At 53.6% G+C, this 23,504-nt stretch overlaps 7 protein-coding genes across 7 annotated transcripts; 3 read left to right on the top strand and 4 right to left on the bottom strand.

Annotated features, from left to right (window-relative positions):
• Positions 1–14: 14 nt before the first annotated feature.
• N7474_009066 (uncharacterized protein) lies at positions 15–2,941 on the bottom strand (the record flags this gene model as incomplete). Its single annotated transcript, XM_057200476.1, has 4 exons — positions 15–398; positions 544–618; positions 1,116–2,386; positions 2,443–2,941. 4 exons carry the CDS (start codon positions 2,939–2,941, stop codon positions 15–17), a joined length of 2,229 nt encoding a protein of 742 aa, XP_057048463.1.
• A 654-nt stretch (positions 2,942–3,595) lies between these two features.
• N7474_009065 (tetratricopeptide repeat protein) lies at positions 3,596–6,864 on the top strand (the record flags this gene model as incomplete). Its single annotated transcript, XM_057200475.1, has 2 exons — positions 3,596–4,936; positions 4,993–6,864. The coding sequence occupies 2 exons, from the start codon at positions 3,596–3,598 to the stop codon at positions 6,862–6,864; spliced, it is 3,213 nt and encodes a 1,070-aa protein (XP_057048462.1).
• Positions 6,865–8,304: 1,440 nt separating this feature from the next.
• Positions 8,305–10,425, bottom strand: N7474_009064 (patatin-like phospholipase domain-containing protein; the record flags this gene model as incomplete). The annotated part of the gene is made up of 1 exon (XM_057200474.1): positions 8,305–10,425. One exon carries the CDS (start codon positions 10,423–10,425, stop codon positions 8,305–8,307), a length of 2,121 nt encoding a protein of 706 aa, XP_057048461.1.
• A 2,314-nt stretch (positions 10,426–12,739) lies between these two features.
• Positions 12,740–15,240, top strand: N7474_009063 (leucine-rich repeat domain-containing protein; the record flags this gene model as incomplete). The annotated part of the gene is made up of 2 exons (XM_057200473.1): positions 12,740–12,781; positions 12,832–15,240. The coding sequence occupies 2 exons, from the start codon at positions 12,740–12,742 to the stop codon at positions 15,238–15,240; spliced, it is 2,451 nt and encodes an 816-aa protein (XP_057048460.1).
• Positions 15,241–16,335: 1,095 nt separating this feature from the next.
• N7474_009062 (uncharacterized protein) lies at positions 16,336–16,572 on the bottom strand (the record flags this gene model as incomplete). Its single annotated transcript, XM_057200472.1, has 1 exon — positions 16,336–16,572. The coding sequence occupies one exon, from the start codon at positions 16,570–16,572 to the stop codon at positions 16,336–16,338; it is 237 nt and encodes a 78-aa protein (XP_057048459.1).
• Positions 16,573–17,862: 1,290 nt separating this feature from the next.
• Positions 17,863–19,039, top strand: glcA (type 1 serine/threonine-protein phosphatase catalytic subunit GLC7; the record flags this gene model as incomplete). The annotated part of the gene is made up of 4 exons (XM_057200471.1): positions 17,863–18,039; positions 18,104–18,505; positions 18,580–18,879; positions 18,944–19,039. The coding sequence occupies 4 exons, from the start codon at positions 17,863–17,865 to the stop codon at positions 19,037–19,039; spliced, it is 975 nt and encodes a 324-aa protein (XP_057048458.1).
• Positions 19,040–22,146: 3,107 nt separating this feature from the next.
• sar1 (Arf family GTPase SAR1) lies at positions 22,147–23,153 on the bottom strand (the record flags this gene model as incomplete). The annotated part of the gene is made up of 5 exons (XM_057200470.1): positions 22,147–22,187; positions 22,254–22,553; positions 22,617–22,722; positions 22,781–22,884; positions 23,135–23,153. 5 exons carry the CDS (start codon positions 23,151–23,153, stop codon positions 22,147–22,149), a joined length of 570 nt encoding a protein of 189 aa, XP_057048457.1.
• Between the last annotated feature and the right edge of the window lie 351 nt (positions 23,154–23,504).

The raw sequence follows: 23,504 nt of genomic DNA, 5'->3' as shown, positions 1-23,504 counted from the left end.
AGGCAGAGTAGAGATCACCTCAAAACACCACCAACACCCGCCCACCCGAGGACAAACCCACTAAGCGCCTCGGAGAAAACACCACCCCCAAACCAAACATCTCTCCACGCACCACTCCTCCTTATAAGCTGACCAGGCTTCGAAGCCAACTGCATGCGCACACGCTGACTCTTCGGATCCATCTCGACCACGCCGTCAATCTCGCCGTTATTGCTGCCGGGGAAGAACGCGCCCGCGCCCGCGCCGTCGGAGCGGTGGATCAGAAGGAGATGGAAGAATCCTGAGACGAGGATCGTGCCGAGACCGTAGAAGAGGAAGCCTGAGCTGGATTGCAGGGCGAGGATTCCGGCGGACAGGCCCAGGAGGAAGGAGGTTAGGGAGTGTAGGGTTGACAGGACCTGTTTTGCAGGAGATTAGTGAGATGGACTCTAGTTGGTTTAAATTGTGGCTTGGATGGTTTTCTTTTTTCAGGTGCGAATACATGGCGTAGGGAGTCGTTGGGGGATAGAATGGTAGAGGGGGTTGAGGGCGTGGTAGACATACCCGGGTGTTGTGCTGGACGCTCTCCGGCACCAGCGGATTGATGAGCAGGGACAGCTCCTGCTTGGTGGGCGCCATCTTGTAGTCGTTATTTATCGACCCGCGCAAGTCTTGGATGAGGTGGTGCGAGTCGCGTGGACGTGAAGATGATGGGGGAAGTGAGGTGGTGCGTGAGGGAGTGAATGAGCGGGAGGAGTTGGCCTGAGTTTCTAGAAGACGCACGGACCACCGGAGACCACGACATGGGAAGAGCAAAGAATATCTACGATTCGATTAAGTATGCGATGATTCCCCTTCATGAGATCCGTTTCCTGACATGACGGCGTTTGATACATCCCCGAATCCACAGCCACTTGCCCGCCAGTGGCTCAGCCAAAAGAAATGATCACAACTACAAAAACAGATAAAAATGGCGAATGATGGTAAAGAAAAAGTTTCGCTGGTGATTGCGATGCAACACATGGCCAATCAAGAAAGATTGTCGAGCTTGCCTTCCGCCTGGGCTTCCCTGACTTGCTCGAATACCTACACCTATGTCAATAGAGGAATGGCTCGATTGAGGACTCAGGACTCACCTTCAGCATCTTGTTCCGTGCACCAAGCGCGTTGACGCCACGCTCCTCCAAGGCCTTGTCGTCCAATGCGACCAGCTCGGTCCACTTGAGGTCCTTCAGATTGTCCGTGTACTTGTGCAGCCGAAGGGACCGCAGCCAGCCGGGGATGTCCTTCAAAAGAGCCGGGTCTGTGGGATCCTCTGGCGGCTTCGAGCTACCACGACGACCACGCGGGGAGCGGCCACGCGCCACCTCCGAGTGGTCGGACAGGTATCCCTCGCCGCCCAGACCGAACTGACCCATACCCAGAGAACCCAAGCCGTTGCCCATCAGTGGGTTGTTGGGGTCATATGCTGCCAAAAATCCATTGTTCTGGGGCGAGGTGAAACCCATCGCGCCCAGACCACCGCCTTGCATAGCAATGCCGGGGGACGTAGGGCGAGACCGCCGACCCGCCATGGAGGCCTGTTGTTGAGCCTGCAGAGCTGCCAGCTGCTGTGCATTCAACAGCTGACCTGCCACCAAGTTCTGTCCAGGAAGACCTGGGCTAGCCAGGCCCTGGGAATAGGTGGGGTTGGTGTTCGAATTCCTACCATGGCCATCGTTCGAGCGAGATCGGCGGTACTTGCGCGCATCATCAAGAGCGATCCGATTGTTCACCGTCGAAAGGGCCGCCAGTTTCATCGCCGTCGCGTTGGCCACCATGTCCGCCTGTGTGTTGTTTTGATTCTGCTGGTTTTGCTGCTGTTGCCCGAACGTAGCAGTCATGGGAGTGTTGGTCATAGAGGCCCAGCTGTGGTTTCCAACATTGTATGGCGAGAGCATGGGTGGCTCGATATCAGGGGCGGGAATGGTAGCAGTCTGCGGGAGAGGAGACCGCATACCTGACGGCTGGCTGAATTGACCCATAGGCTGCTGTCCAGAGGAAGACTTGGGTCGAGCGATTGGGGGCTGTTGGTCTGAAAACCCGCGTTGGGTCCATGGCGACGCCGGCGGCTGGCCCAAGTTGTCTGTATTGTTGTCAGGAGCGGAGATGGTCGGGGCCACGAAGGATGTACGCTCTCCGAAGACTGCGCTATTGCGGTTGGATGGAGGTGCGTTGCCCGTCTGCTGGGTGAACTCGGCCTTTTTCTTCGCAATCGCCGCGGCGGCATCCGGAAACATGGCATTGATGGTGGACGAGTCGAGGGCCGAGTTGCGCTTCGCGCCTGGAGACGGTGGAGGTCGGACCAAGGAATTGCGAGAAGTATCCAGCTTCGACATGGCGTCGCTCAGGCGGCTAGACATGGCATCTATAGAAGCGTATTAGCTATGTACGGGCACATAGATTGATACAGGAAAAACATACCCCTCTCGCCAAAGTTGGCAGGGGAAAGGAGCCCAGACATCGGGTGGCCCTGGGACATCTGCTGCAGGACCTGGATGAAGAACCGAATCTGCACCTGAGTAGTCTGCTGAAGCAAAGCATACAGAGCCGCAGTGCGTTCGGCCTCACTCAAAACACGGAACCACTGTTCGATGGCACTGAGTTCATCCTTGAAGTCCTGATCGAGCGTGGCAGCCGCCATCTCCTCCAGAGTTGTCTCATACTGGTCGATATCCGCCAGCCACTGCTGAGCTGCACGGTCCAAAGCATCCTCCGTCGAGTTTTGGCCCTGAGACGGTTGGTTGAAGAAGACTTCGGACGAAGGACGAATGCTGCGGGCCGACAGCGGCGCAGGGAATCCCGACATGTCTGCCGAGGCTCGCAGCTGATGAGATCCGAGATTGCGGGAGGACGACGGGGGACGCAGCGTGGAATTTCCAGCCTCCGGGGTGCTGTTGCGGTTGCCGATGTGGTTGGACATGGTTTATTTGGGCGAACGGAGGTGAACGGCCGAAGAGTAAATACAGAGTGGGGAATGATTACTGCAAAACACCTGCAGCGCCTGCTGAGTTTGCGTAACAGATAGAACAGAACCGTCCAAGCAAGGCAAGACAAGGCACAGTCCAGGCCAGTGGCTGTACCTCGATAAGGCAGAGGGAGGGGAGTTCGATTAGTGTGGGAGTAGAAAACGACAGAAAAGATGCCAGGAGCAGAAGCACTAGTGTGTCAAACACAGCAAGCCACTGGTCCCAGGCATCAATCAATCAAGAGAAGGGAAAAAGAAGAAGGAAAAATGGAAGAAGAGCGGATGGAGGAAAGGGAGGGAGGGATGAGGAGGGACGTTGGGGAGTGAAGAGGAGAGAAGTTTTGACGAGGGAAAGAAAGAAGAGGCTTTTTCGGTTTCAGGCCGCTAGATCACGGGGTTGGTTCTACCGCCCGCTCTGGGCCTGGAATGGCCATCCATTCCAGTCAACCTCAATCATCACATCGGACATGGCAACGATCGGGTTGCGACCCCATGTTGTGTGCTCTCTCCCAGTTGGTCGCCCGTGAAATAATTCCCCTCATCCCGGTGCTTCAACGTCGCATCGGCTTCCCGGGCATGGCCTAGCCGAGCAGCCATTCCCGACCAACTATGGAAGACTCGGACCTGTATATGGAAGGGACGTCCCCCCCGGAGGACTCGGTCTACCCGGACATCGATGAGACCTTGCAGTACCCGTGGCAAGGCAGCCAGCCGTCTGCAGCGGGAGACGTCCATGCCTCGGTGATTGATCCGCGTTTGTACCGCGATCTGTTTGCACAGAACGCGCCGGAGGAGGCGGGCCCCGCTTACTCTGAAGATGAGGACGCCGATGAAGAGGCCCCTTCAGAAGAGGAACAGACATATCTCTATGACGGAGACGTGACCGACGATTCGGACTATGTCTTCGCGGAGGACCAAAGTACCAGTGCGGAGGAGGAAGATGAGCTGGCAGAAGATGACGACGACAATGATTCAGTTGCCAGACGCCGTCGCCGCCGTGGCGGAGGGCGCTTCTCGGGCCGTTATGGCGCTCGCGGCGGAAAAGGCATCAGAAGAGGGCCGCGCAGACCGATCGAGCCCAGCCCGGAATTCAAGATGCTTCATTCGGAAGCTACCTCGGCCTTCATTGACGGAGACTACGACCGCGCCATTGATCTAGTGAAGCGAGCCATTCTGATCAACCCTGAGATGTTTGCAGCCCACTCACTTCTGTCGGAGATCTTTCTCGCCCAGGGCCAGAAAGACAAGGCTTTGACGGCTCTGTTCAGCGGAGCCCACACGCGACCGAAAGATCCCACCGTCTGGGCCAAAGTTGCTCGACTCATTATGGAACGCGTGGGGGAGAATCGCAAAAGTGTCTTGAACGATGTTATCTACTGCTACAGCCGTGTGATCGACATTGAACCCAGGAACTTCAACATCCGATTCCAGCGAGCTGCAATCTACCGCGAACTGGGGTATAATGGCCGGGCCGCTGGCGAATACGAGCGCATTCTCAAGGAACGTCCTCACAACGCTCGGGCACTTCGACATCTTGCAGAGACGTACATTGATCTTGATGATGTTCAAAAGGCGGTGGATCACTACGCGGACAGCGTCGAATATTTCATGTCGCACAGCCCAGAGGAATCCCTCGATTTCGGCTGGTCCGATGTCAATATCTATGTCGAGCTCTACAGTTACTTGAACCAGCACCAAGAGGGATTGACAGCCCTCAAAGGGCTCTCACGATGGCTGTTGGGCCGCAAGGATGATATTATGTGGGAGGATTTTGATGAAGACGATCGCGAATGGGATTTCGATGATTCCCCTCGCCGCATCAAGACCGATGGCTATATTCCCGGACAATGGCCGTTGGAGAGCTATGGACTGGGGCTTCCGCTTGAACTCCGGATCAAAATGGGTCTTTTCCGCTTGAAGATGGGCGATCAAAATCAGGACGAAGCATTGGTAAGTAGATCTTCCACCCCTTGAAGAGCGATAGTTTCTAACAAAGTGGATTGCAGCATCACTTCGAGTGGTTGAATCCCGAAGATACATCCGAAGGGGCCCGAATCTTTGACTATGGTGATCTTTTCCGAGAAGTTGCCGATGCCCTGAAAGAAACAGGTGTGTTGGAGGAAGCACTTAGATACTACGCCCCGATCCAGCAGACCACGGAGTATGCGGATGTCGGTTACTTCATGGCCATAGCAGGTTGCTGTATGGACCTAGGTAAAGTAGAGGACGCGGAACACTACTATCTCATAGTCGCCGGGAATGACGCTACCAACATGGAGTCACGAGTACAACTCGCGAAGCTCTACGAAAGCCTCGGCATGAGCGAGCAGGCATTCAAGTATGTCAACGAGGCAGTGTTGATTGGTCGACAAGAATCCAGGACCCGACGAAAGAGGAAAGACACTCGGCTTGAACAGCTGGCCATGGAGTTTAGGATGGCGGAAGCCGGAGAAGCTCTGAAAACACCTGGACTCAAAGCTCCATCGACAACGTTGACAACATTGACCGCCGGTAGGGGGCAAGCGGGGATGGGAGAAGGTAGCCGGACAGAAGACATTCAGTTCCTGTATTCGAAGATGCAGCAACTCGAGCCTCGGATCAAGGAGGGCGCGGCTGAAGCCATCGAGGATTGGCTCGATATTGCCGACGCTCTGCTGCGAGATTTCCGATCCAACCGAATCTTCTACCCCATGCTTCGCAGCATTACCTTTCAGGGATATTCGGTCGATGCGCACAAGAAAGGGAAATCTAAGAGCAGGATGATGATGGACGAAATGCAAGAGATGGCAGGGCGTCTTCAAGAATCACTCGGCGAGGTGACAGATGAGTCCCTACTGGGGGCCATTCCGACTGACTACCACGGCATCTCCTTTGACGACTGGCTTGACATCTTTCTTCAATATGCTCTGCTTTCTACGGAGCAGGGCGAGTCGGAGGAAGCGTATGAAGCATTGAATGGTGCGGCCATGGCCAGTGTCTGGTTGCACAGCCAGCCCAAAACCCGATTGATCCATGTTTGCTGGTTTACATGTGCGCTCCGGGCTCAAGATGAAGAAGCTCTGTCCAACGAGGCACGCTGGTTTATCAAGGAGTACCAGTTCGTCACAGACACCTACCGACTCTTCTCCATGCTGAGCCACTTGTCCGGCGACCCTCATCGGTCACTCTTCCATTCGTCTCCAAACATGAAATTCATGCTCCGCCAGATCAAAGCGATGGACTTTACCCTGCCCGACGTCTCCCGGCCTCAGCCGTCACGGCCCTCCATCTGGAAGGAGCGCGCCGCTCTCTCCACCAAGGACGAGTTCGGCGAACCCATCCCCGCTAAAGAGCTAGATATCGCCCTTCTCGTGCTCTACGGCCACATCCTCTACTCGGGGAACAGTTTCTACCCAGCGCTAAATTACTTCTTCCGAGCATACGCGCTGGACGACCAAAACCCAGCTGTTCTGCTTTCCATCAGCCTCTGCTACATCCACCACGCCCTCAAACGACAGTCCGAGAACCGTCACTACCTGATCATGCAAGGCCTCTCCTTCATGCATGAATACCGCCTCGTCCGCGAGAAACCGGGGACTCTACTGCAGGAGCGCCAGGAGATGGAATTCAACTTCGCCCGTGTCTACCACGCCCTCAGCCTGGTCCATCTAGCCATCAAGGAGTATGAGCTGGTGCTAGTGCTGGGCGAGAAGATCCAGCGAGAACAACATCAACAGGAGAGTGGGGAAGACGCAGCCATGAGCGACGGAACCGGGCCATCGCAAGCTTACGTCGAGGATTTCTCGCGCGACGCCGCCTTCGCACTGCAGAATCTTCACGCTCTCAGTGGCGATCTCCGCAGTGCACAAGCTGTCACCAACAAGTGGCTCGTTATCTGATGCGAGTAGATCCATCTTTGGGCATCTTCTCACGACCATCGCTTTCTTTCCTTTTGGCTATCATGTGTCCCGGGTATGAGAGGGTTCATCTCTTCCTTTTGCTTTAGCGTGTACGATACGACGAACATTTGACTCGGAGTTATTCCTGACTATGACAACAGCAAGAAAGAAATGTACACTAGGCGCTTTTCTTTGCATTCGTTAATTCAAAAAGAAGCCGGGAAATGACTTCATTGATCCCCAGTATCCATCCACCGCCGTCGTACTGGCATCATCGCTTGCCACAGATCTGCACACGCTATACTTACCGCAATGACCTCGGTAGCGTACTAACGTATTCGCACATAGGCTTAGATTAAATTCCCCACTACTCCTCTCCCAATCTGGCGGGCATAGTTATGTCATCTCGTACGCCCGACGCTGTAGCATGACGTCGATCGCGCTCCTACAGCCAGTCGGGGATTAGTTTACTTTGCTGTGGACTTTTAGGATTCTTACACTGTTCGATACATGCATCTAATGTGCATTCTGCGATGCGATGCCACCCTCGCTCGATCCTTCGCTCCTCCACTCCCACTAGTGAGTTGGGTTCGATGCTAAGGACATGATGTCAATGTCTCGCTTATCTTAACTATTATTTAGTTGGGGGGGTATCTCGCTAGACGTGCATGCGGTAGTCTTAACTTTACCCTCTGCTTTATATTCGAATCCCTGGACATATGACATCTATGCCCGATGTTATCTGCTAAGCCTCAGTACTCGCCCAACTACTAGTCCTAGTTTAGCAGGTAAGTGATGGGCAGACGTCAGTCTCGTTAGGCCCGCTCGTGGGAACGAATTAGGAGCAAATAACAAGAGGCTGAGGGTTTGAGATGACCGCCACTAAAAAAGGAAGTTGTATTTATACTCAGGATAGAACTAAGCCATCTTGTATAGGATAGGTATTACATGCTACTCCTGTTCTCTGCTTTCTCAGTCCAAAAGAACTGACATCATAATGCGAATAACAACGGAAACGAGCAAAGCCGTGATCGTTGTAGTCTCATGTGCAACAAACTGAACGGAGAAAAACGGGCACCATGAAGCAATAAGTGATACAGAACTCCTTGATAATGCAGGCAGATGATGAGTGGTATGGGCAATGTGTATGGGTTGGGAAGCAAAAAAGAGGGGAAGAACGGGAGACTCCGAGGAGCAGGTAGGACGACGAGATCCGAAAATCTCCGAGCGAAAGAGATCGACAAGAGCCGCCTGTCATGTCGAGTAATATTGTCTACGCGCGGGGTGTTGAGGGACAAGGTTCATTAGCAGAGCGAGAAATGCGGGTGTCCCGAAGAGGTGGTTCGAATTCCAACCGACGCTGGCTGTGCGACGTCATGGCCCATGGGGAAAGGTCCACGGACAGCGGAGCCGTCTAGTGAAAGCATGGCCATATCAGAATCAAGTGATAATGGCATCCTCGTCGGTGTATATGTCATCGTCAAAGAACACAGCCGACTGGCGGCGCATTTCCTCGATAATACTGCTCCGCCGGCGAGAAGCCGGGGTTTCAGGGCGCGAGGACGTAGTCGAAGTGTTGGAGCTGAAGCCGTCCCGCTCGGGAAAGTTCTCGTCCAACCGCTGGACCAGTGCGTCGTCATCCGAGGGCTCGTGCTCTGGATGATTTACCCGGCGAGACAGGATCGGGGAAAGGGCACGACCCCCGACGGTCCCTGCCGGGGAGCACTGCTTCAAACCCTTCATGATTGCGCGCTCGATTTTGAGTCTGTTCTGGATGAACTGAATTTTGGAGAACGCACTTTGCTGGCCCGCATGGAGCATGCGCGCTAGTCGTTCTGGGCTGGGGTCCGAGAGGATATGATAGAAGTCGGACGGGACGGTCTTCGGCCAGAGAGTCACTGTGCCGCTAAATTTCTGTAGCCAAATCTCACTCCAGTCCTGGCCCATTGGTCGAGGGAGAAGCTCCAAGTGCCGGAGAACGCGGAGCCATTTGTTCAGGTCCAGCTTGATATACTGTTCGATCGCGGTGCCCAGGAATCCGCCGCGCCAGCCGCGTCCTTTGCGATGCGTCACTGGCCGTCCGACGGTGCCTCGTGAGCTGAAGAAGAAGAGGTTGATGTGTGGGTTGACCTGGGAAACGATGGTGAAATTCACGTTGAAATGCAGATTGAGCGCTTTGATGGGTATATCGGTGCGTAGACTGCCATCTTTCCACTTGTGTCCGAATGAGTACGGGGCGAGTGTACCATCGCGTCTCTTGGTCATTAGCACCACTGGATTGAGAATCCCTGGAACAGCGGCGGAGGCCAGCACGGCACTCCATATGACGCAATCCGGGCAGGTCAGGTAGTTGGCTAGAATTGTCGGCGAGTGAGGGTCCGACGGCACACAGGTGACGTTTAAGATGCGGCCCGTCCGTTCATACGCCTCCCGGAAGGTAGTGGACCCTCTGCAGAACCAACTGCATTGTCGGGCCCAATCGAGGGTGTCGAACCGAGCACCAGTCCGCCACCAGCGACGCATCCACGTGGAAAAGCCTTCGTGACAGGCACGAATACGATGGGCGAGGGCTGGCACCAGTAGGTGTTTCAGTTCTTCGTCGGTGCGCGTCGCGACTAAGCCCGCCACCAGCGCACCTCCAGAGGTACCCGTGATGATCTCCGGCAGGACGTCATTATCCAGGAGTGCCTTTACGACCCCGAAATGGTAATAGGCGAAGGTTGCTCCTCCCGAAAGACAGAGGGCAGTGCGTCCGAAATTGGTGTCCAGGTGTCTGAAGTGCCGGTACTTGGCCTCCTTGTCAATTTGTTTGCTGTCAAGAACTAGTTTGATGCAAGCGTGCACTTCGTCGATGTATTCCTGAACCAAGTCCTTTGTTCCCGAGTACGCCTCACTGTAGACCCGAGGGTTCTCCACCCCGGAAAAGTTGTTCTTGACGCACGCCTCGAGGATTGCTTGCAGCTCCTCCACGGCAGGCGGTTCATTAGCGCCAATGCGCCGGTGCTGCAACTCCCACTCGGCATCCTTCCTGGCATCTTTCAGTTGAGCCACGACCTTGTTGATCGTCAGGTGATCGTAGTAGGCATATTCATCCTCCTGCTTCCACTTGACATTGCCCAGATGGGCATCCAGATCTTGGGCAGCTTTCAACCAATCCGGGTAATTGGACTTCGTCCACAGGCTCAGGCGTAGTTTCTGGCGCTTGCCGCGCCAAGTCACGAGTTGCTCGTATAAGAAGATATACACCCGGATCAGCACGTAGCCGATGCTGAGCACGGTGATCCACGCGAACACCGTCACCAGCAACGGCCATTTCAGGACTGTGTAGAGCACACCTTCCCGCGTCTCATCCTTGCTTCGCTTCGGGGTTTTCCGGCGCTTGCGGACTTTCTGGTTGATCGGACGCCAGTCATTGATGGCCACCAAGGTCAAGTTGTTGGTCTCGGGCGCATTTAACGCTTTCTCGAACCGGCGCAGGTCGTCGGGATCGATGAATTCTCGATCGTAGTCTGGAAGCCCGATGGGGTCATATGGATCGGGGGCTTTCTCGTCCAAGGTCATGTTCGGAGAGCAGGCATGCTGGCACAGAAGTGAGAGAGAAGGTTGGAGACGGTCATGTCTCGTACCTTGACTGCAGCTGGCGGTGATGACATCAGCGTCACGTGGTATCCGCACCAGCCACAGTCGATCCACCGGTGGCTGGTGACCGGCAGTAACCCGAACCGGCATATGTGGGACATACAGTAGATAGACATACTACAATTGTACGGAGACGTAGGCGAGATGGGCCTGCTAACATTCCACACCCGAATCACCCCTCGGTCGGAATTCGGCCTCATCAATAATAATGCTACTGTGGTTGCTGGATCGCCCGTATCGCAACGACATTGGCCGCTCACCCCCAGACCGAGACAAGATTGGAATGTGTCCCCCGCCTACCAACGACTGCGAGCGTTCAGCCCTCCAAATTTGAGGGACATCCCACCAGAGGAATCTGTGCTGATCAAACACACCCCGTAGTCCCCGAGTGGCACGCTCTATCTCACCGCTAGATGGTCACTAGCGGCGAACCCGGCGTGAAGATGGCAATCTCCCAATTGCTATTGGCAGGCAGATGCCACATCGGGAGAATTACTTTGGAGCATGGATCACACTGCGTATTAACGTGCCGCGCAGACGAGCTACTGCGCGATATCGGACTCGGACTCGTCGATCTGATAGGAGGATCTCATTGGCGATGCGACGACGAAGTGCGGTTCGGTGTGCGGAATACTTTCTGGTCCCTACTGACAAATTAATCCTACCTCGTAGTATACATACGATGGCTGGTCAGGTGATCGTCGTGGCCCCCAGTCGTATGCGAATCCCAACGGGGTGAAACAGGATGATTTGCAGCAGCTGCAGTTTGGGTGGCGCGCTGGATGCACGGAATGGTGCTTCATTAGGCTCAGCTTGGGCCAACTGCGCTTGTTAGTGGTTCCACTGGACAAAAGCAATTCCTTCCCTGCTACAATGTCCTACGCTCCCAGCTGAGACATCACTACTACGTTATCGCCATTTCATCATTGTTTGCCTTCGGGTTCAGACCATCGGATCTCCGATGGCGCGATAGCCGCCTGCCCGTTGCCTCGTTGAAGTTGCCTTAGCCCTCTTTGAGCCGTCAATGACCCTACACGGATCCGCATTGGGCCCTCTGCAGGCCGCTAGTTAGTCCCCCGCTTACCTCTTGGCATCTGCAAATGAGGTCTCCACCTATCAGGAGACACCATAGCCACCACTCCGACGGGATCGCCTAAACCTCCAGGATTGCCCGGGTTCCTCGAAAAGGGTTCGGGGCCAACTTCCACGCAGGGGGTGGGGGAGAGGGTCAGAGGGGCGGCCGATCCAACGGACGATCATGCATTCCCATGTGTGTCTTCATTCCTGGGGAATGGCCATTGCGATCAACAGTCGTGGAATGGAAGTCTGTACGGACCAAGGACAGACAACCTACTACGTCCGTGGTGCAAAGTACCCCGCGCTGTTGATCCGAACCAAATATACTTCAGGGGGGGAAAGTAAATTTGACATCGGCCATGGTTGATAATGCCAAACATCCCTCACATAGATGAGATCCATGAGATGAAGGGGTGACCCCGAACCATGGTCGTGACTGATAAGAATAGTTGCGGGGCGCCGTGTGACGCGAGAGTTATCATGGTGTTGTGCCCGATGCGGTAGTCAGAGGAATGTCAGATGTCAATGCGAGCTGACGATGGTTCATGACCCCGAAGAGACTGGCAAATATCCTCCCTCAAGACACCAATCAGCCGACGACTCGGCATTCCCACCCGGGCCTGCATGTGGTGTGGCTGTTGGTGATCACTGCGCGGCCGCCACTGATTAGGATTTGTTTTGTTATTTTTTTTTCTTGGGTGGAGCGGGACGACGTGAGGTGGGGGAACTTGGATCATCGTGAGAGTTAGAACCAGTCAGAACGGAGCGTTGCCACCACACTCATGGAGGACGGATGATAATATACTCTAAAGCCAAAGTAAAAATAAAAAATAAACTGTGCCGATATGAGAGGCAATTAGTGATACCAGATTATTACGGATTTATTGGGTTATCGGCGCCCGTCGTCTTTAGCGCCCGCCGCACCGTCGCTTCGGCCCTTCTCTGTCTCTCTCTCTCCTTCTCGCTCTCTCGCTCTCTTTTTTTCCCTCACTGTTACACTCCCTTTACCTCTCCACCATACTCTCCCTCTCCCTCTCTCTTCTTGCTGGTTGTACCAGCAAAGATGTCTCCCTTCCCTGGCCATACCTGCTGAGCGATTCCATCTTCTGAGCTCGCTCGGAGCTGAGACCTGGTCCGTCTGGACGTTACCTCGACGACCATGGAGAAACTCAACACAGAAGATGGACAACTCTTCATCAAGGTTGGTCCCGAACGAACTCTCCCTTCCTCAATTTCACTGACCCCGTTTAGAATCTCGCCAGCTTCATCCGCACCCACGAGAAGGCGCTCGCCAACGCTCTCCAGCTGCGACGCCAGCCCTCGAAGACCAATGGCGCAACCCCCCAGTCCCTGACCAGCTCGGGTTCTTTCTCCTCGACCTCCCTGGCATCGGCGTTGTCCTTCGGGGCGCTCAAGTTTGCATCGCAAACCCTGAAGCCGGCCAAGCTCACCCTGACCCCCCACCATCTTTTCTACTTGCTCTCGCGCTTCGAGGACCTCTCCATTCCCGTGGGCCCTATGAACGTTCGACTGGAGAATATCCATACCGAGGTGTCGCAGTCCTACGTTTCCTTTCTCAATAAGCCCCAGCGGTCCAGGGGGGATAGGGACTCCATCCACTCCGTATCCAGCGTTCGTAGCGTCATGTCCGGTATGAGTGGCCTCTGGTCCTCATTTGGCCTAGGATCAAAAGACTCGCCCTCCCGATCGGAGAAAGCCAAGGCGGCCATAGAGGCAGACTTGAAGTATCTCTACTCTGCCTTCACCAAGATCCCCTGTCTGCGCCTCGCCCCGGACCACCGCGCTCGTTTGATTCGTGGATATGAGGAATTTCCTTTCGAAACGGCTGTACCCTTACATTCTTTCAAGAACCTGAGCGCTTTAGAGATCATTGACATAGACTACCGCTCCTTCTACGGCTGGGACCGACTGTCCGAGCAACTACGCACCTTGTCCATCAAACGTGCTCACCTAGACGACCCGGCGGACCTCCTGACGAGAATCGTGCTGGATGATATCAACCGGCGTCGGCGGCGGTCCGCCAAGTCTCAGCAATCACCGCTGCTCGGATGGACTGCTAGCACCGGTTCAGGTTCCCAGCCGGTTCCCCCGGGCATGGACCACGCCATCCCCCTTTCTGCTCCTGGATCCCCTATCGCAGGCACTGGATTAGGGACTAGCAGTAGCCCCAAAGCGGTCCCGATGATGCGAGCTGGGTCGGAGGGGGCAGACAGAAAAATCCGCGCCAGGGCCGACAGCATCTCGCCGACTCGACCACCCACTTCGAAGCAGAGCCACCGCCACACCCGGGGTCAGTCGTCTCGTATTCGACGCACGGGCTCTGGGAGCTCAAACTCGAGCGAGACGTCGGGCGGTTACCGCACTGGCAGCTCCTCCACCCTTCTCCCTGGAGTGCTTCACCCGTCCAAATGGCGGTTCTTGCGACATCTGGGCCTTCCGGAGAATTCATTAACGTCCGTCTCCGCCGCCAGTCTGGCCCCCGTAGCCAATACATTGAACTCCCTGGATCTGTCAGCGAACCTTCTGACCGAGATCCCCGACAGTCTCGCATCCTTGATGTCTCTGCGGGCCCTTAATCTCTCTCAGTGTATGATAGATTCTCTACATTCACTATCCCGGAACCCCCTTCCTGCTATTACAGCCCTCAACCTCCGCGGCAACCGTCTCCGTTCACTCGCTGGCATTGAAAGACTGCTGTCTCTCGAGAGACTGGATTTACGCGACAATAACCTCATGGACCCCACCGAGATAGCCCGACTGACCGGTCTTCCTGAAATACGGGAGATCTGGGTGGCTGGCAACCCGTTCACCAAGACACACTCCGGCTATCGCGTCACGATCATGAACCTCTTCCGTCGGACTCCCGGTTATTCAGAAGACATCATCATCGACGGCCGCACCCCGGGATACTCGGAGAGAAAGCAGCTCGTTGACCGAGCAGCGGAGCCCGAAGGTGCACCGGTTGTGCGGTCGAGCGCGGCAGATCAGTCAACGGTTGTACACAAAGTTGCCACTGCGGTACTCCCCGATGGTATTGCAGCGTCGCGGTCGTCACAGGATGCGGGGGACTCGCGGCTGCGGGTTGTGCAGCGGAATGAAGCTGAAGGGGGGTCGAATCGACGAAAGAAGATTCAACGGCGCCGAATTGTCGACCTCTCGATGGACAACCCGTTTATGGCAGATGGACTCGGCAGTACGGGCGCAGCGATGCCTCCGGTGCTCCCGATTCAACAGATCCAAACCACGATGAACCCATCTATCCTAGTCCCTTCGGATCCCCAATGGAAGCTGGATAGCGGAACCCAATCTGGATCGTCCAGCATCCAGAGCCCCGGAAAGCAGGTCACCTCCCCAAGTCCTCCACCCTTGCAGCCATCCTTGATGCAACCGTCGGCCACGATCAAGGATTGGTCCTTGGACGAAGAACTCTGCCGTCAACAGTTGGAGGTTCTGCGGCATGAGGTCGGCCACAGCTGGCTCACAGTACTGGGAGACCATGCCTGGGACAGCTCTCATAGGGACCTAACAGCTCATCTGGCTGGCTCTGGCTTGGACCATTCGGCAGCCCTGCCAGCCCCCTCTCTTGCCCGCGCCAACGGCCAAGCTCTCGTGAGCGGTGGCCGGACATTGAGCGGCTGAACCGATACAATCTTCGATTCTTGCCTTCCTATTTTCAGGATACACTTTTCATAATCTTCCGAGAACATTGGTGTGGCATTCTTGCGTCTATTGGGTTGAAACGAAACCCGAAGCCACAAATGGGCTACTCTTCAACTCTACGAAGACCTTCCAATCGACGACTCCGCTCCCGTCAAATTGCATTGTTTCTGGCGTTTTGCTTTTTTTGGTTACTCACGAGATATGGTGGGTCGGATGTATGAACAAATTTACGGCCGATTGAACCTTCTGCTTTTATTGTGCTTTTGTTGTGCTTCCGTTTTTCAAAAAGACACGCGCTGGCGTGTCCTGTCTGTACCTTGGAGTTGGCGTTGGTGGATATTGTGCTGTTGCCTTTTTTTTTTCCCTATTCCCCTGGTGCTATTTAGTTTTTGTTGTTTCTCTCTGATAGCACGAGACATGAAGCGCGAAGAGCCAGATTCTCAAAATAAACCGTGTTTTCCAAGTCTTTTTGTTCTGCCAGATCACAAATAATGCAGGCTGCATGAGATATATCGCGAAACAAGCCTCATACCTAAAGCAGGGACAAGGATCCCACTGCATCAATTTATACACCTCATCCACCTGCCGAGCTCACTTCCAAGTCCCATACTCATAAACCCCGGCCTTTTCATACAACCTTATTCCCGCCGGCGTCGATGACAGCCTCACCGGCACCCCGCGAGCTCGATCCATCCCCCACTGCACGAGTCGCAAGCCAATACCGCGACGCTGAAAAGCAGAGGTTACAGCCAATTAATTGATCCCCCAGGAGTCGCGCGGTTCTGCGTAATCGGGGTCATTGTAGTGCTCGTCATCGTTGCCTAGGTGGAGAGCATGGCTCCATGAGGCGGCTGGGTTGAAGAGCATGGAGAAATGGTATGCTGTTTCTGATGTTGTGATGGTGCGGAGCATTGTTAGCCTCTGTCAGTCAGATATGTTATTATTCATATCCATATTCGAGATGCATGCATGCAACTCCGCTGCTTACTCCCCTGCATACTAACTACTAGCTTTGCAGCGAGCTTTCTTTAATATCCGCCAGGACTCTGTCTCCGTGTCATGATTCCACAAGCACTACCCGGCTAATTGTTTGCACGGGGCCACTTCTGCGACCATCACGAAGCAATTCGGGAGAATGCTGTGGTGCTTGACGTGGGTGCGAAAATCCTTCTGATAGGCCTCGACATACTCCTCGCGTTGGGGGAAGAGATGGGTGTATTCCTGGTCGTTGCGGTGGGCATCTACTGCAATGTGGGAGATGGTGTCGAGGTCGAGTGATGTGGCCTGTCGTATCCGGATGTCGTTGGACATTTCCCTGAATTCCTGAGGAAGGTATCTCGATCTGTAGCTGGAGCAGAATACTCCCCCGACAGACTATAGTCCTGGCCCGTGATGTGGACATACCCTTCCGGATATTCTCCTAGCGATACTCTGCAGTAAATAAATAAATTCCTAGGCAAATAATAGTTGCAAGTGTCAGCTTTCAGTACCGCCGGTCTTATCGGGTCGGTGCCTGGTGGAGACTCGCAGGACAATGACATTATAGACTCTGCATCCTATGGATAATGTCTCACTCGAGTCTAGACCAGCAAGAGAAAGAGATTTCTACATCATGACTAGTGTTGGTATAGTAATTAGTCGAGAAGGCGGGACACAGATAGGCCTGCAGAGGTCGGATCTATATATAACGAAGGGCCCAGCCAAACAGGCAATGCAAACACCGCTTCCCGCTTTTCTCGCCCGCCAGAATCTCGCTCTCTCTCGTGTTCTCACCTCCTCCCTCCTTCTCTTTTCTCTTTCCATCCCCAATTCTCGGACTTCCGTTTCCCAACGCCCGTCCTCATTTGTTTGGATCCCTGCGACCTTTGTCATCTCCCCCCCGACCGATCGCCTGCGAAGAGTTCCAAGGCCCAAAAAAAAATTTCTCCCTTGATTGCCCTGACTCCCTTCCCACACCCCTCCTTCCTTCACCATCATAACCCGCTTCTCCCAACCTCATCAGCCCATCGCCATCGCGTCGATTCTTATCGTCTGCTTGGTTCACGGCCTTGACCAAATCGACTCCCACCGCCTTTCGCTCAGCCCCAACTTCCGTTGAGGCGCCCAGGAGCCGCTCCCCGTCCGCCCTTCCGTGTTATCCACGCATCCGACACACTCTCCGCAGGCGCATCGTCCACCTCGTCTGGATTCTCTGTCCAACCCCTGACTCCGCGGCCGTAGGGCCCTTTTCTTTTATTCTTGAGTCTCTTGGTCTCGTTGAACTCTGGTTTGGTAGGTCGGTCACCTTTGTATCGGATCTTTGTTTTCCCTCGCACGAGCCCACCAAACTCCCTCAAGGGGGAATGATGGCAAAAGGAAAAAAAAACCACACGTCCATATTCGGGACCCCATTTGCAGCCGTTTTGAAACATCTCGGGATCTTTGAGATTCGCTAACTTATCACCCTGAGTGTGACAGGACATAGCCGCCGCGTCATCAAATCTTTACCGTCCCTCCTCCCGATCGCTCCGGAAGTCACCTCTTCCTTCCTCAGATCCCTCCATCCCTCTTCTCCCTTTTCCTTTTCTTCTTTTTCGTGTCATTCGTTAGAGGCCGACCGACATGGCCGACCAGGAAGTGGATCTGGACTCGATCATTGATCGGCTGCTGGAGGTGAGGGGCAGCCGGCCGGGCAAGCAGGTGCAGCTGTTGGAGTCCGAAATTCGCTATCTGTGCACCAAGGCCCGAGAGATCTTCATATCTCAGCCGATACTGCTGGAGTTGGAGGCCCCAATCAAGGTAAGTCGCGCGTCTCTGCACCCTCACGGGTGGAGCCCGCGGGTCTAACGTGTCCTCGCCTTAGATCTGCGGTGATATCCACGGCCAATACTACGACCTCCTGCGGTTGTTCGAATACGGCGGGTTCCCTCCGGAAGCCAACTACCTTTTCCTCGGCGACTACGTCGACCGTGGCAAGCAGTCCCTCGAGACCATCTGCCTCCTTCTGGCATACAAGATCAAGTATCCCGAGAACTTCTTTGTTCTGCGCGGGAACCACGAGTGCGCCTCGATCAACCGTATCTACGGATTCTACGATGAGTGCAAGCGACGATATAACATCAAGCTGTGGAAGACGTTCACGGATTGCTTCAACTGCCTTCCCATTGCAGCCATCATTGACGAGAAGATCTTCACCATGCACGGCGGTCTGAGCCCCGATCTCAACTCTATGGAGCAGATTCGCCGAGTCATGCGCCCTACGGATGTACGTTTTCTCTTTTGTTCCTTCTGGCCGAGCTTTCCGCAGCTGAAGGCCCCATGCGCTGACACTGACAACAGATCCCCGACTGCGGCCTGCTCTGCGATCTTTTGTGGTCCGATCCCGACAAGGACATCACTGGCTGGAGCGAGAACGACCGTGGTGTATCATTCACTTTTGGTCCGGACGTGGTCTCGCGTTTCCTGCAAAAACACGACATGGATTTGATATGCCGCGCGCATCAAGTCGTGGAGGATGGGTACGAGTTCTTCTCGAAGCGTCAGTTGGTCACTCTATTCAGCGCGCCCAACTACTGCGGTGAATTCGACAATGCGGGAGCCATGATGAGTGTCGACGAGAGTCTTCTCTGTTCCTTCCAGGTGAGCTGTCTCTTTTTGTCAAGGCATTTCCAACACTAACCACTTTTTTTCTCTCTCTTTATAGATCCTGAAACCAGCGGAAAAGAAACAAAAGTACGTCTACGGTGGCATGAGCTCCGGCGGGCCCGTTACTCCTCCGCGCAAGCAAAAGAAGAAATAAGAATCAATACGAGCTTCCCCATGTGCAGCAGGTTCGGGCGGAGATAAAGTCTCTTGACAGTCAATTCTATTCACGGCGCCTCCACGTATGATACACATACCACCACACCAACCACTCATGCAACCTCCGCCGCGAGTCCCCGGATTTCTACAGTACGAAACGATGCGCGATGATCGAGGGAACTTACCATTCTTCCCACAACAAACCCCACACAGCGGTGCCGGCCTCCTTATCATCTCGTTTTTTTTCTTCTTCTCGAAACACGCCGATAATATCCTCACCCCTTCCCAACACCATACACGCAACAAACCCCGGCCACCCGTGCGAACATGCGAAACCCCCCGCATCAAATCATCATTTCATGGCCGAAACCTGCGCGACACACCAAGCGGAGTTGAATGAGTCCTCTTTCAAGTTGTTTTCTTTTCCCGTCTTCTTCCTTTTTGTTTCCTATCATCTGGAACGGTTTTTTACTTTTTCGGCATCCTGGAAGGGGTGGGACTGGTTTTGTTAGTGCTATCTTGAGTTTTTTCCCCCTTCCTCCCCTTCCCGCTCACCTTTTTCTCTCTGAAAGCTCATGTCGTTGTCTTCTGTTTGTTTATCGTTTCTTATTCTAGTCTTCATCCATTTCTCTGTTCTTTCACCTGCTCTGGTAATGCCGCTTCTGGTAAACTCGCTCTGGATACCACTAGTTTAGCTACATTGTCCTCAACAAGGTATGTGACTAGGTAGGTCGGCTAGCGCCCATATCTTCTGGATGGATAGACAGTCCGTAAAGAAATCAGTAGACCAGTTCCATATCTGCAAGTTGGAAGAGATATCCTCTTGCATGAGTGGGGAATGCATCTGTAGTTCCCGTGTGGCGCATTCCGCGGGCCATGCATGCATGCATGGGGAATCTTTACTTTCCATTGCTGATCCATCTAGTCTGCTCTAGGGCCTTCACGCTTCCCAGGGCAGATAGGTATTGACGAACTGATGAGCTACTTGCTTTCTTTGTGTTCAGCTTTTGCATGGACTTTATTTTCAACTCCTTCAATCATTCCAAGGCTTCGATACGGAGGAAGCACTTTGAGTATAGTCTAAAGGGATGCATACACAGCGCAAGCCTTTTGATTGTGGTGTGAGCCCAAGGTCTTTCCCATCTCTTCACAGGAAGGTAAATCTTGGATGACTGAGGTGTATATAAAGAGAAACAATTCTTTTGATAGCCATTATACCTGTGCTCAGATAACCAAAGCAATTCAATATGAAAAGCATGTACAAAGCACAAAGTATGGTGTCTGTGAAGCATCCAACACGTTTCAAAAGGTTCACTGATTTCGACCATTCCTCTGTTGTCTCCGATGCAAATACCCGCAAGATCGAGCGAAACTGAAGACTTCCAGAAGAGTCAGAGATAATCTTTAAGATAGCGTCGTCTCTCTCCGTGGATGAACGCCTACCTTGTTTCAATATCTATGCCAACGCCACCCCCGCGGGTTTCTGCGGGAGTGTCCCAGTGACAGTACCATTCTCGAGGTTTGCCAGTTCAACAGAAAGACTGCTCTGTGCATCCTTTGATTCCTGTAGGCGCTGAACCCGTTCCTGGTAAGTTTGGCCAATCATGAAACCTGTAAAGATTCCCATGATGTATATAGTGAATTGACCTCCGATGGTTATCCAGCTGTCAGGAGACATGTTGGTTGAGGATTTTGCTGGTTTGAGTGAGGCTGAAGATAGATGAGAGCAGATGAGGGAGAGCGAAGATAAAAGAGAGTAAGAGAGTGAGAAACAGGAGATGAAAAAGTCGTAGGTAGTTCGGTTCCGTCATTGTGAGCCTAATATCGAGACTTTGCCCGTCCAGTCGACGGGTCTCTCAGACAGAACTAGATTATGACACCAGACCATGGACGCCGGACGCATCCCGTATCCTCTTCAGGACTTAAATTAAACGAAAATTCAAGGCTCATTTTGGATTTTAGCTCTTTCATGTACCTCTCTCCGCTGTCTTCTAGTGATGTCTTTCTTGTGCCCATCCTGGTGGGTATGTAGGACTATGTAAGTGGGGCCGCCGCCCAGGAACAATCAGTAGCACGTGATCACCAGCATCTATATCAATCGCTTTTGACTACTTTCCTTCTTTCTCTCTCTGCCTTCCCAAGTGTGCCAGGTGGAGCTATCTGAACTGAAGGTCATCATAGCCGGAGATAGGTTGTCACTATCTATTGCCCCAGGTGGGATTCGCCGGGTTTGGTTCCCTTGGTACCTACAGCTGAGCGAACAGAAAATTGCTTTTACATTACAATGCTGGCGTGGTTGACCTGCTCGGCCGAATGGGCTAACTATTCTTCCTACATATACCACTGCAAGAGTATTCCTAAAGATGCCATCTCAACTCCGGTGGTGCAGCGGGGTGAGTGACCTGCCACGTTGGGACTGGCTTTGTCCCCCGCAGTCCCTTGTACATAAGTGGGCTGATATTGGCAAGTCCTGTTCTGCAACCTGTAATCGTATGTTCGGTTATACTCTGATCAATCTGTCATGGCCACTGAAGGAAAGTCACTAAAAAGACTTGGTTTTTTATCTTTCCTATAGAAACCCGAGGGAGGTTCAGGTATGTCGCTTGAAGTTAAATGCAACTGCTTAGCTGTAAGTACAACAGTACACTAACCAGCAACCTCACCGAGCCAATTGAACCGAAGAGAGGAGATAACACGAAAAGAATTCGTAATTAAAAGCCATGGATTGTAGCAACAGTGATAGGTAGTAAGGTAATAAGGACATGATCAACAGGAATAGAAGTAGACATCCGCACTTGAAGTCAGGGGGACAAGAAGGACACTTGAGGGGGGGGAAATCTAGATATTGGGGGAAATAGCGAAAGGGGGAGTCGAGGGAACAAGGGCAAAAAGTGACTTATGATGGGGTGTTGTTGGGTAATTTCATTTCATTCCGGGTTCAGTGATAGTTGCGTCCATCCATCCGGTCAGCCAGTCCATCTAGACTTACGTACTGCTTGTCTCAAGCAGAAAGAAGTCAAAGCAAAGACGCCTAACAGCGGTGTTGAGGAATGGAAAGATAGCAACAGCAGCGAAGACGCGAGTCCCGTTTTATCAGGACTCTGTCTAGACATACTGAGACAGCCACCTGATACCCTCGCCGTATCCTACAGGGCACAACAAATTAGCACGCATCCCACAAAATTCTCGAAATGTGGACAAAATAAACTCACCCTGCCGCATAACAACACTGCACATGAAGACCTCAATGGGCCGGATGCCCTCAAGCGGCACCTTGCCCTTGCCGGTAGTCTGGTACAGACCAAGCTGGTGGCGGAGCTCATCCTCGCTCACGGCATCAGGGTGATCGATCTTGTTTCCAAGCACCAAGAAGGGAACCTTGGCCAGATCCTCCATGGCGAGGAGGGCGTCGAGCTCGGCCTTGGACTCGGGGAAGCGCTCGTAGTCCTTTGCGTCGACCAGGAAGACGATCCCGCTTACTTCGGGGAAGTAGTCTTTCCACAGGCGGCGGGCTATCACACAGTATTAGAGGGCCTGGATAAGGTGGATGAAGAAGGGGGGCTGGCTGGACTCACCCTGCTGGTGACCGCCCAGATCGAAGGTTGTGAACCGGTTGTTGCCAATGGCGAGTTCCTCCGAGGTTGGGTGTGCGGTGGGGGAGAGGACGGCAACGCGGTCGTTCTGCAGATGGAACGGTCAGTATCTGTCTGTCTCATCCATGCAAATCAACAGCACTCACCTTCAACATGTGGAGCAGCGTCGTCTTGCCGGCGTTATCCAGACCGAGGAAGAGGAGCTTGGCATGCTTGTTCATAAGTCCCAGCGATGCCAGGACATCGTAGACTGTATGAGATCAAATCAGTAACGGCATACATAATGGCATCCCTCCCGCTGTCCCCAAGTCACAAGCATCACGCCACAGGGAACCGCGGCTCAAAACATCCCGGGTATTGGAAGTCGCAGTATCCAGGGGGAAGGACCCAGCATCTCCAACGCCGGGCCTGGACTGTGTGCGATGTCCAAACAAAAAACCCCCTTGTTGCTCTGCCCAGCTTTTATAGACACCGTGATGGGTGGGTTGGACGGCACTTACACCAGTTGACGATCCACATGGCGACAGGCACAAGCACTTCAGTAAACGGAGGAGCCGCGACACGAAGGAAGAGGAGATGGAGTGGACAGTCCAGAAAAGGGCTGGGGGTTGAAGCGTGGATGGAGTCGGGGAGGGAGAGAAGCAAGAAGACAGGTTGCGGTGATGTTTTCGGGGATCGGTTGTGGTGAGTGGTGGCCTCAGGCAGCAAGATCGGCGGTGGCAACAACCAAGTCTTCCGAGATTTATACACAAAAAGACAAATAGAGACTATTATTCATTGGATTGAAATACTGATATAGTACTGTCTCTCTAGTTCATATCATACTCCAATCATCCTCCCGCTGTATCCATATACAAGCAAATATCAAAG

The sequence above is a fragment of the Penicillium riverlandense genome (genome assembly GCF_028828495.1).
Source record: "Penicillium riverlandense strain IBT 135883 chromosome Unknown utg000008l_segment0_segment0, whole genome shotgun sequence".
NCBI classification, from domain to species: Eukaryota; Fungi; Ascomycota; class Eurotiomycetes; order Eurotiales; family Aspergillaceae; genus Penicillium; species Penicillium riverlandense.
Note: the sequence above shows the minus strand (reverse complement) of the source record. Positions and strands in the feature narration are given on the sequence as shown.